Source organism: Pelophylax lessonae (genome assembly GCF_965119305.1).
Source record: "Pelophylax lessonae genome assembly, chromosome: 5".
In the NCBI taxonomy this organism is placed as follows: Eukaryota; Metazoa; Chordata; class Amphibia; order Anura; family Ranidae; genus Pelophylax; species Pelophylax lessonae.
In genome coordinates, this window is record NC_138772.1 from 280,606,520 (window position 1) to 280,618,627 (window position 12,108).

The following is a 12,108-nucleotide window of genomic DNA, read 5'->3' on the forward strand; positions in this document are numbered from 1 at the left end:
CGATATACAAGGTAATCACCTGGGACCCCCCCACAAGCCATTTTCACCTTCCTTACCACTGGCTGACCCCAATAGAGAAAAAAACTTGTCATTTCAGGAATCTGATAAGGAAACAGACACTTGAAAAATTCTTGCTATTGAAACATCACCAGGTAACTTACCAGCTGGATCTATTTTAATTTAATTTATTTCCACCCTTTTACCCCTTATCTGCCCACTATGTGTAACATATATGCCATATCTCTGGTTCCCAGATGCACCTCTCAAACCTAGAGAAGAGAACCAAAACATGGATTAACTCATTCTATTTAGGGACAATACTCTGCTAATTTCTGAGAATCAGCAATACGACTCCTGGTCAGGAAATCCTCACGCAACAAATAAATTAAGGTATGAGTATTAAACACTCTCCCTGGTAGAATACTGTACGAGCCAACCCCAATATATAATAGGATACACATATATGTATATATATGTATATATAATATATATTTTTCAGTTGACTCTACCAACCTACAACACCCCCTACCCCGTGACCTTCAACACAACAGGTACATCCTCTTAACCAGAAGTGTCAATACTTTTATTACAAGGTACCTCTCCTCTTACTTCCACACCTATCCTAAGAGCAGTTTAGTCATCCCTTTTAATACATCTTCAAATAATTAGATTCTCCTACATATACGTTTACACAGAGACACGTGCAGCCTCCTTTCAGGCATCCTCGCTGGGGCCACATTGGTGAAGATCCACACCCTCAGGGACCTAGGGGTGCATACTTCGGCACTAAGCACAGCGGAACCCCTCTTTTCTCTTACTTTTACCAGTAGTGACTCTCTTGTCACATTCCAAGCAACCTACAGGTATGAAACTTTTATATCCAGATTTCTTCTACAGGTATAACATCTAATACTTGAAATATACTGAAACTGACATAATTTGTTATGCAATTAATTTATACAATATCTACCATGTTATGCAGGAAATCACAAAACCTCCCCACTTCCCAGACCCCTGAAGAAAGGCCTGCGTGCCTGAAACGCGTCGGGTGGGAGGATTTCCTTCAAGAAACCAACATATACCTTTGAGTATATGCACCATTATTTCTTTCAACCATATATAGATCATTTGTGTTACCACATTATTTGTGTTCTCTGTATCATTTATGTAATATCTCAGATCCATTGAGATCTATTTTAAACTTGTTAATAATAAAAATATTTTTACTTTTATACATCTGTGGAAGTGTGCTTGCCGTTAAAGTCCCACACCCTAGGGGAACCCTCCATTTTTTTGTCTAAACAAAAAAAGAGCGTAAATTTTGAAAAAATAACAATATTTTTCACATTTTTTTATATCAAATTCCCCCCCAAAAAATGTAAAAATCAAAATTTTTTAAAATTTTTGGCCGATTTGTTTTCTGCTACCTATGTTTGGTAAAAAAAATCGCAATAAGCATATTTTGATTGGTTTGCGCAAAAGTTATTGCGTTTACTATCTAAGGGAAAGATTTATGTCATTTTTGGTGTTTTTTTTTAACAAGTAATGGCGGCGATCTGCGATTTTTTTTTGCGGGACTGCGACACATCGGTGGACAGATCGGACCCCTGACTGACATTTTTTACACTTTTGGGGGTACCAGTGACATTACTGCAGTAATCAGTGCTATAAATATGCACTGTTACTGTAAAAATGACATTGGCAGTGAAGGGGTTAATTTTATTGGAGAGGGAGGGGTTAATGTATGCCTGGTGCTTACTGACGTGTGTGGGGGGAGGTGACTATGTGACTCAAGGACAGATCGAGGGTTCAGCTATGCTGAACCCTGCAATCTGACCCTGCCTGTCACTTCGGAGATGTAAACACAAGCGGGCGGATCTCCACACTCGATTCCCCGACGATCGGGGAAGAGCAGCGGCGATCGCCGCTGCTCCTCCCCTGGCCCGACTCCCGCTGTGACTGAATACAGCGGGAGCGAGCCTCCGGCGGCACGTGCGCGCCGCCTAGAAGGGGGAGGGTCTGCCGAAGTAGGTCTACATCGTCAGACCTACAAGAGTCACTTTGCCGCAGTACAGCTCTAGTGAGCAGTCGGCAAGTGGTTAAAATGTATGGCCTACTTCCACTGTATAAATCTTGACCATCCAGACTATAAAAAAAAACTTCAACAGCTTTCACCCCGCAATAAAATTTAAACTAAGCTATTAACAAACTAAGATCAGAGACAGAAAAAAAAGGGAAACATTCTTCTACAAGAATACAATACACTAGTTCACAAATCTCACAAATAATTCTACCCAAACATAAAAAAAACCTAATTATGCAATAGGAAATAACTGGGTCTGTTCAAGTATCAAAGAGACTGTCACTTAATGCATCGTGAGAAGGATATGGTAAAACAAAGATACAGCCTATTAACAAATTATGCTCAAATGGAGAAAGCAAATAGCAGCTTTAGAATTAACCTTCTGCATTGTTAAGATACTCAAAAACAGAACATTGGGTATCATTTCCAACCACTTAGAGGTCCTATAGAAAATACACAGAACAAACAAAGCTTTTCCTTTGTAAAGATACCGGTAATGTTCCCTGAAAAAAAACTCTTGGGATCCTGCAGATGCCCAATCAAAATCATTTTGAAACACTGTCTACGAAGAAAATGTGAAAAGCCTGTACACATATGTAGATTACTATCAACACACCAATGCCAGAAATTATAGACAATACAAAGTTCCTCTCAAATCCTTAATTTGGCAAACCCAATCATGTATGCGAATTGCTACCATAGGAGAAATTGGACAAACCCTGCTTTAGTGAAATACATTATGCAAACTCAATATTATCCCTAAAGCGTATTTTAACACCTTTGTTGAGAAAAAAAAGTACATTGTTATGATTTTAACAAACTTTGTTGCCTATTCCTGTTCTTTGTTATTCTGAGGAAATAGCTGTGTGTCCATATGGACAGTGAATGCACTTGCAGGGTTATAACCAAAAATAATGACAGGGTCCGAATCCCTTTAGATGTGATTTTCGTTTTGGAGTATCTCACCAAAAATGACATTTTTGTTGCAGTGGATGCCCAAAATCTGACTTGTACCTTAGTGCAGACTTCTGGGAAAACCAGTAAGCCAAGCAGGAAATGACATTTCTGGTACACGTTCCATACACCATCTGTCCACAGAACGCCTCCAGATTGTGATATTGTAAGGGTGCTTAACCAGCAGAACCCTCTGATGTGGCCTGTGACCTCTTGCTCTAGAATGAAGATCATGACATGCTTACTCGCCATAACAGAGCATCAGATTGGATGGAGCTGGTGCTGGAGAAAGCAAGTGGATGAGGAGGGAGCAGAAGCTGCCTAAGCCAATGCTTCCTCTAAAGCGCCAGCTCCTGTGCCAAGTGAAGTGCATTTGGTATCACTCTACCTGGGACAGGAACCTTTCGAACAGCCAGCAATGCCAGCAGAAACTGAAAGATAATAGGTCAGTTTATTAAACATCACAGTTTAGCAATGGGCATATTCTGTATTAAAGATCATAGGTTTGCAATGGGCATATATGAGCATTTTTTTTAAATTAGGTTGTTTGGCTGCTTTCACACTGATCTGCAGATGCAGTGCAGTTCATCTGAGGCTTTCCTGGGGGGTAGCTGAACTGAGACACAGACTTCTATTATATCCTGCGGGTTTGGTACGCTTTCAGAAAGTGCATCACACCTGCAAGATATAATAGAAGTCTATGGCAAAGCGCAGCTAACCTGCTGCAAAGCCGCAGGTGCACTGTGCTGCACCCACAGTGTGGGTAAACCGCAGCACATCACTGTGAAAGCAGCCTCAGGCCCCTTTCACACAATCAGTCTGATAGGGCTCATCTATCAATTTTCTTTCTTTCTGTGACTGTGATTAAACAGTGGGTAAATATCCAACGGGGACTGATCCCATGAAAATGATCATCCTGATTGTTGTTTAAAGTCTTCATTATGCTATTCAAAATAAAAAATGTGAAATTCTGAACAATTTCATTTAATTGTGGCCCACGACCGGTTGACAAATCACTTAAGTGGCCAGTGGCCCTCCCTCTTCGAAAGGTTGAGCACCCCTTACATACTGCAATTCATACTGTAATGCATTTTACAGAAAATGGCAGTGCTGCAGATTACAAGGGAAAGGTAATTTTTTTTATAACACTCAATTACAATGACTTGTGTAGCAATCGTGCTAGTTATTTTTTTATTTGCTATTTTTTCCCTGCGAAAGTGGAGTTGCCCTTTAACTAAACAAAGTTTAGTTTAGTTTTCTGCTGCATATATCTTAACATAAATTGTTTTGGAGTTTTGGTGCATTACAGAACTTCAAATCCTGAGGTTATAGAACAGTGATGTAAATGAATACAGAAATTCACAACTCAAGACTGTGATCTAAACAAAATTCATGATGCTAGTTTAGGAATTGTTGCCTCTGCCCAGCATGTCTTTTTTGTTTCAAGCTCAATATCAAAGTTGTGTTAAAATGTTAAAAGCTTTCTGCAACACCAGTCCTTAAATAGATTATTATCAACTTAAGCAATTTCATGCATTTTGCTGCATTTTCCAGCAATGGTAATATTCATGAACACAGGAACATTGTTTTAAATCTGGACATTCACACCAATCTCCAGTAGTGAGCACCACTGAAATAGAGCCTTCATGCTGCATTTCTGGTACGCTAATTTTGATATGTACAATAATGGTAATTGGTGCCGATGTATGACAATGGGTATTAAAGCAATAATATTAACATGTATAAAGGGCAGAAAACCTGACATAAGATATGCTCCTCCAGTGTGTGGCATGTCCTCAGCATACCTATACGACTTTGGTTGGCACCTCAAGCTTGCCATGTCAAGTGATAAGCTATCCACATTGCAAATGCCATTTGTGAACCTGAATCTGGACATCGTCAAAAATAAAACAATGACACCGATTTCCATTAAGAATAATAAAGAGGAACTACAGAATCTTAGCAATTCTTTAGAGGCAGCTAATAAGGTTGTCCTACAACTGAAATAACGGAAGACAATTAAAGCATTGCACCTAAATAAATCATGAATATTTGGTAGATATAAACCGATTGGTATAACCGATATAAACCGATTGGTGTGAAATGTGCCATGAATTCTTATCTCCAATGCTGTCATTCATGTTGGTGGTTTGTACATCCTAAACTTTATAATAGGTAATCTTACTAACGTGTGTTGGAAATAGGAATGAGCTTTGGGGTCAGGTTGACCATAAATTTTACCTAAACCCAGCCTGCTTACAGTTCGCCAAATGGGTAAACAAAACTTTCAGATTTGGCCAGTTTTCTCAGCCACCCAAAACTCTGGCTGAAGCAGCCAAAACAAATGAAATAACTAAATGACTGCTTCCCACGGTTTTGTTTCAAAGTGTAAATAAGCCGATGGGGAATCTTAAATGGTGTCATTGACCAAACCTGGTTATGTACCATATTTGGTCAACAACATCATCCAGCATCCCCAGTTTGTTGACACTAGGCAGTTGGAAGAGGACTGTCACTTGCAACGGGAGTAGCAACAGGGCAGCATGGTTAAGGTGGTGGGTCATCAAGGCTTCGCTCATCCTGATTGATGCTAGATCTACATTGCAGGATGACCTATTTGACATTGGACTTACATTGTGTGACTTTTGTTTTCTACTTTTTCATTTTTTTTTTGTGAATTACTCATTCATGTAGTGGGAAGGGCTGAATATCTAGGGGCTCCTTATTTTAAAGGGGGATTTCAAATTTTTATAAGCCCCCCCCCCCAGACCCCCACATCCACTGGGCCATAGATGTGGGGATAAGGTCCTTGTCTGTATTACCTTGCAGAAAAAGTGCCTTGCTTTGAAAGAGACGCTTTGCCCTACCCCCAGCAAGGTACCCTCACAATCTTGAGAACATGAAAGAAAATGAGGGATGGCTCTCAGATATGCATAATACTAGTGAATAACCCCAATGCAGACTTGGATGGGCAGTCTCATAAAGATTTATTGAATGTATCCAATGGTAAAAACAATATAATGGGTTAATAAGGAACAGTCCTACCACTCCTTGAAGCCTCTGTGCCTTCTCACTGATTGTATACAGAGATCCCTTGACAAAGCTACAATCGTAGCGAAACATGTCGTTGTGGTGATCGGGAGGCTCCACAGAAGTGAACACATCCAGTCCTCCGCTCTTCTCGGCTTCCGGGTGACTCCTCGGCCGGCTATCAATGGACTTCCGGTCCCCCGTGGTGACGTCATCAGCGTGCGCCTCCCGGTGCTCACGGCAGGCACCGAGGGAGCTCAACGCAGAGGCTCTGGTCTGAGAACGCGGCCGCATACCAGACCGTCTGAGCCCTCCTGTTTGCGACCCAATCCGTTTCTCCATCTGCCAGCCGGTCCTTTACAGCAGTCACCAGGTCCCTAAGAACATGCCAGGGATCTCTGTATACAATCAGTGAGAAGGCACAGAGGCTTCAAGGAGTGGTAGGACTGTTCCTTATTAACCCATTATATTGTTTTTACCATTGGATACATTCAATAAATCTTTATGAGACTGCCCATCCAAGTCTGCATTGGGGTTATTCACTAGTATTATGCATATCTGAGCGCCATCCCTCATTTTCTTTCAAGTTTACTCATATGCTGTCCTGTGTTTGGGATCGGGCGAACAGTGTTGCTACATATATATATATATATATATATATATATATATATATATATATATATATATATATATAATTTTTCCATATGCTTTTGTGCATTCTCTGTGAAGGGACATTTCAGGACTTTCCAATCCTGGAGTAGCGCCAGAACTTTTGCTTGGAATCTTGAGAACATGTCACCTGGGATCCCTGGCTGGGTTTTTACATCCAGCAGCTGTCTGTGGAGCTGTTATTTGTGGCAAAAGAAGATGACTGTCCTGCTGGTAGGTCATTTTTTTTATTATTACTTTTTCTATGGTGTCAATTTGGAGTAACAAGGGTACTCTATGCCCCTTACCTATTCATGTGGAAGGGGGTGGATGTCTAGAGCCCACCTTTTTCTAAAGGGGGCTTCTAGATTCCGGTAAGTACCCCTAAAGATCCTCATGGCACAGCACAGCTACCCATGTCCTTTTTAATAAAACCTTGCAAGCTGACCTTTAAAATGGGCAGAAAAAAATACAATATTTAGCTGTAAGCTACATGGGGTTCAGGGTTTAGCGTATATCCCTCTGGGCTCAGCCAATGTCCTTTCAAATGAACTTTGCTTGGTTCACTTATCACTAATTCTAAAGATAACACCATTTGTATTACCATGTTGTTTTTCATAATAATGTGTAGATTTCATATTCTGTATCATGCCTCAAAAGGAAACCTATCATATTTGAAAGCTATCTTTTCAGTCAACTGAGATATCTAGCAAACTTTAACATTTTAACTTCAGAATTTCTGTTATGTGTACATCACTGAATATTCAACAGTTCTTGTGTCCCCATCCAAGCCAGTGGATCCATGAAAGATATCTAAGCAATAAATAAAATATGGTACAAAACGGAGATATTAAGACTGTATATCAAGAGACAGTGGAAGGTTCCTAAGTCTCCTGTCAGGATCTTGCAGAATCTGAAAAATGAATGGGGGGAATTACCAAAACACCCTGCACCATTCTAATGGTATAAGAAAGTGACAGTTAGGCGTAGTACACACCTATGCAGTTTGCTTTTGATCAGTTTCTACAGTACTTTTTGCATCTTTGATTAACTTTTTTGCACATTTTGTGATGTGTTTTGCATTTTTTATGCATTTTTGGAGCAATTTGTTGTTGGGTGGATAAAAAAAGGCAAAATTCAAACTGCGGCAGAATCACGTCAAAAACGCATTACATGCTTTTCTGCAGCTTCTCCATTGAAGTCTATTGAACCAAAAACGTACAAGTTTGCTGTTGGTAAAGTCTCTGACCATTTCCAAAAATGTAGCGGCTAAAAAAAGCATAGATGTGAATGAGTCCCATAGGAAACCATGTTAATTGGACTGTAGTGCGTTTCTGCATAAAGCATTAAATAATGCATAGGTGTGAATCGAGCCAAATAAAGTATGCCACAATAACAAACCAGATAGACCTACCTATCAGGTCTATCTGTATCCTCCGTGCCATTTTCTATTTTAGAATGAAATATAAACCATTGTAGGTTGTTTGTCTAATTGGCAAAGGGATTGTAGCAGTTTTCAATATAAAATACTGCCACAGATCCCCTTTAGATTGGGCCCGACATATCAAATTTGAAGTATCTGCTGGAAGTCTTCCTGCACTGAATGAGCCTAATATCATAAGAATCCAAATAAACATTTCAAATAAATGTGCACTGATTTGTGATAAGTGTTGGAACTGCATATTATACAGCATTTAGCCATAAATATATTAGACACAATTTTACCACATTTTCACATACTATATTTAATTAATACCAATTTTCCTCAGCTTTAGGAATGCCCAAACTTTATAAAGTAAATGCATTAATAAAATTTCTATTCTGCCTGAATGCAAGTACCTGTTCTCACTTTATGTCAAAAGGCATTTATATGTTTAGAAGTTAAGCCTGGAAGGCTGAAAGCCCGTTGGCATAGCTAAAGGCAAACTTCTAACTTGCAGAGTAAAATGTAATGTAATGTTTGAGTATACATTACGAAAGGCTTTTAAGTAGTACATACATTATACATTAGATGCCACCATTCACTATGTTGTAGAATAGCATTTCATTAAAGAGGACAATTCTGTCCATTACATGAAAACAAACAGATGTAGATCAGGAGTGTATAAAAAGATATCTCCACTAGTATTAAAAAAGTGGGTTTACCTATTACTTGAATCTAAAAGCATACAGAATCTCACAAAATGAGTACACCCCTCACATTTTTGTAAATATTTTATTATATCTTTTCATGTGACAACACTGAAGAAATTACACTTTGCTAAAATGTAAAGTAGTGAGTGTACAGCTTGTATAACAGTGTAAATTTGCTGTCCCCTCGAAATTACTCAACACGCAGCCATTAATATCTAAACCTCTGGCAACAAAAGTGAGTACACCCCTAAGTCAAAATGTCCAAATTGGGCCCAAAGTGTGAATATTTTGTGTGGCCATCATTATTTTCCAGCACTGCCCTAACCTTCTTGGGCATGGAGTTCACCAGAGCTTCACAGGTTGCCACTGGAGTCCTCTTCCACTCCTTCACGACAACATCATGGAGATGATGGATGTTAGAGACCTTGTGCTCTTCCACCCCCGACCCCCCCACCTCTTCAACCTTTGCAGCAATGCTGGCAGCTCTCATACATCTATTTCCCAAAGACAACCTCTGGATATGACGCTGAGCATGTGCACTCAACTTCTTTCGTCGACCATGGCGAGGCCTATTCTGAGTGGATCCTGTCCTGTTAAACCACTGTATGGTCTTGGCCACCGTGCCGCAGCTCAGTTTCCGGGTCTTGGCTTTCTTCTTATAGCCTAGGCCTTCTTTATGTAGAGCAACAATTCTTTTTTTTTCAGATCCTCGGAGAGTTCTTTGCCATGAGGTGCCATGTTGAACTTCCGGTCACCAGTGTGAGAGAGTGAGAGCGATAACACCAAATTTAACACACCTGCTCCCCATTCACACCATGGCTGTGTGTTGAGTTATTTTGAGGGGATGGCAAATTTACACTGTTAGCCCCCGTTCACACTAAGGCAACCTGTGAGGCGACCTGGTCGCCTCACAGGTCGCCGTAGGTCGCCTTCCATAGGGAAGCTGTGGACCCGTTCTAATAGGAGCGACACAAGTCGCTCCGACTAAGAAAAAGGGTCCGGAGCTTCTTTGGGGCGACCCGGAGGCGACCGCCATAGACTTCAATGTTATGAAGTCCGTGGCGGCCGCTCCGAGGTCACGGCGCGCTGCTCGCACCGCGACCTCGGAGGTCGCCACCCGAAGTCGGATCGCCCCTATGTGAACGGGGCCTTATACAAACTATACACTCACTACTTTAAATTGTAGCAAAGTGTAATTTCTTCAGTGTTGTCACATGAAAAGACATAATAAAATATTTACAAAAATGTGAGGAGTGTACTCACTTTTGTGAGATACTGTAATTTCATCCAATATTGTTTTAGGAGTAAGAAATGTAATTTGCACAGAGAACAATAACAAATACTGTCCGATGTCTAAATAAGTAGTCACTTTTTTTTTGTCTATGTCTCTATAGGAAAGGTTTATCATCATACCCTGTCCTTTCTCAGCTTGTCCAAAACAAAATAAAGGTTTTTGATGCTGTTCGGCTTTAAAATGGAATGTCACCAGTTGCTTTTACTTCAGACCAGTAAACCAAAACAAAACAGAAAATAAAAGCTGGCTTATGTGAAAAGGGCTAAAGTATTTTACAATTTAACCGAAAAAAGGATTTAGGGCTGGTTGACACCAGATGCAGTCCAGTGAGTTTTTATTCTGCAGCAAAAAAGGCATGAACAATGTTTATCAAGGATTTCAATCGCTCTGGTTTACACTAGTGCAGTGCAGTCAACAAAAGTAAATTTTTCTATATGGGGCAAATCTGTAATGCAGTAAAATGCATTAAAAATTCACTGGAATGCATCAAAAACACATTAAATACACAATGGAACACATATGTCCTTAGTTAAGAAGAAGAAAAAGGTTAAAAACATACAGAAACACATCAAAAACACGTAAAAAATGCACTGGAATGCATCGAAAATGGGCACGCAGAAACACATCTGGAACACAAAATTGTAGTGTGAACCGAGAACGTGAAATAAATCATAGAAAAAATAAGGCCCAAATTAAAGCAGGTCTTGTATCTCTGTTTTATTTAAACACAGAAGAGTTTGTTCTGGGAAGTGTAAACAAAGGCTATACTTCTGAAATCAATTTTTGGGGTATAAAAAAAAAAAAAAAACAGAGACTTTACAATCACTTTAAGGTAACAAAATCACAAAATAAACAAGCCCATAGTGAAAATGAAAAATTATTCTAGTCCAGAGGGGGTATAAAGGTACACAAGCTGCAGTGGTTAACAAAATACCTGAAATAAGTACTGGGTATGATGTCACAAAAAAAAATATTCAATCAATCAATTTTCTTTACTTTTTTTAAAAAATTATGCCATATTAGGCCTTCTGTTCTGTCTCTTGTCGGCCTATCCATCTTTCAGCTGCATTACAATAAATAGCTAAATACTGACTGAATGAATATACATTGTTTGGGGAAATTTTTAGGCTTTTTTATTTAAATCAAACCTGTCATCATTTCTAAATGTTTAAAGCAATTCCATCATCTTCTCAAATTTCAGAGATAAGCCCACTTGCTTTCCGGCAAAAAGATTGCTTCTATTGGACAGTGGAACAGCGGGTGGTACTTCTATTGGACAGTGGAACAGCGGGTGGTACAAGGGCAGAATAAGCTCCATCATTTGGGATGGATCTCTTAACAACTTCATGCATAATTTTATAAAATACAGCTGTAAGAGTTCATCAGCTGCAAACACACTCTAGCAAAAGCAGGGTAACAACAAACAAGGTAACCCAAAACAACCAACCATATTTCAACATTTTGTAGTTTAAATTCAGTCAACTAAAGCCTGTAGGTCACTGAACATCATATTTGGTCTTTTTTATTTTTACATAAGCAAAATGTCTGCTCACTTGAAGTCTATTTTTGTTATAGACAAGTTTCCCATTTAATATAACCATCATGGTAAAAATGACGTCCTTGTAACTTTTCATAAAGTAAATGACCGGGATCTTACCTGAACCAAGTTCCATCCTTTTAGAGATTCGGCAATTATAGAGGTTACTGAGGGGCAAACTCCACCAAAAACCATCAAATGATTAGGTCCATACTTGATAGCATCATAAAATGATTTTAGTCCCCTTGCGTTGTCACACTAAGGAAAAAAACACAAGAAAGAAATAAAAAAATCTGATAATGCAAGTCTCTGATAGCCCAGTTTTAGTATGCTAGCTGTAAAACATGCAATGTACTACAGTCATAGACATTTTTCATTTTGTGTTTGCCTCTGCATAGATATCCCATATTGCAACCTACTTTTTCCCAT

General features: G+C 39.4%; 1 protein-coding gene across 1 annotated transcript in view; it reads right to left on the reverse strand.

Annotated features, from left to right (window-relative positions):
- The window catches only part of GABBR2 (gamma-aminobutyric acid type B receptor subunit 2), an 873,294-nt gene that overhangs the window by 657,252 nt on the left and 203,934 nt on the right, over positions 1–12,108 (reverse strand). The window contains exon 2 of the mRNA XM_082257550.1: positions 11,800–11,937. Within this exon, the coding sequence (XP_082113676.1) occupies positions 11,800–11,937 (138 nt within the window). The remainder of the gene's footprint in view (positions 1–11,799; positions 11,938–12,108) is intronic.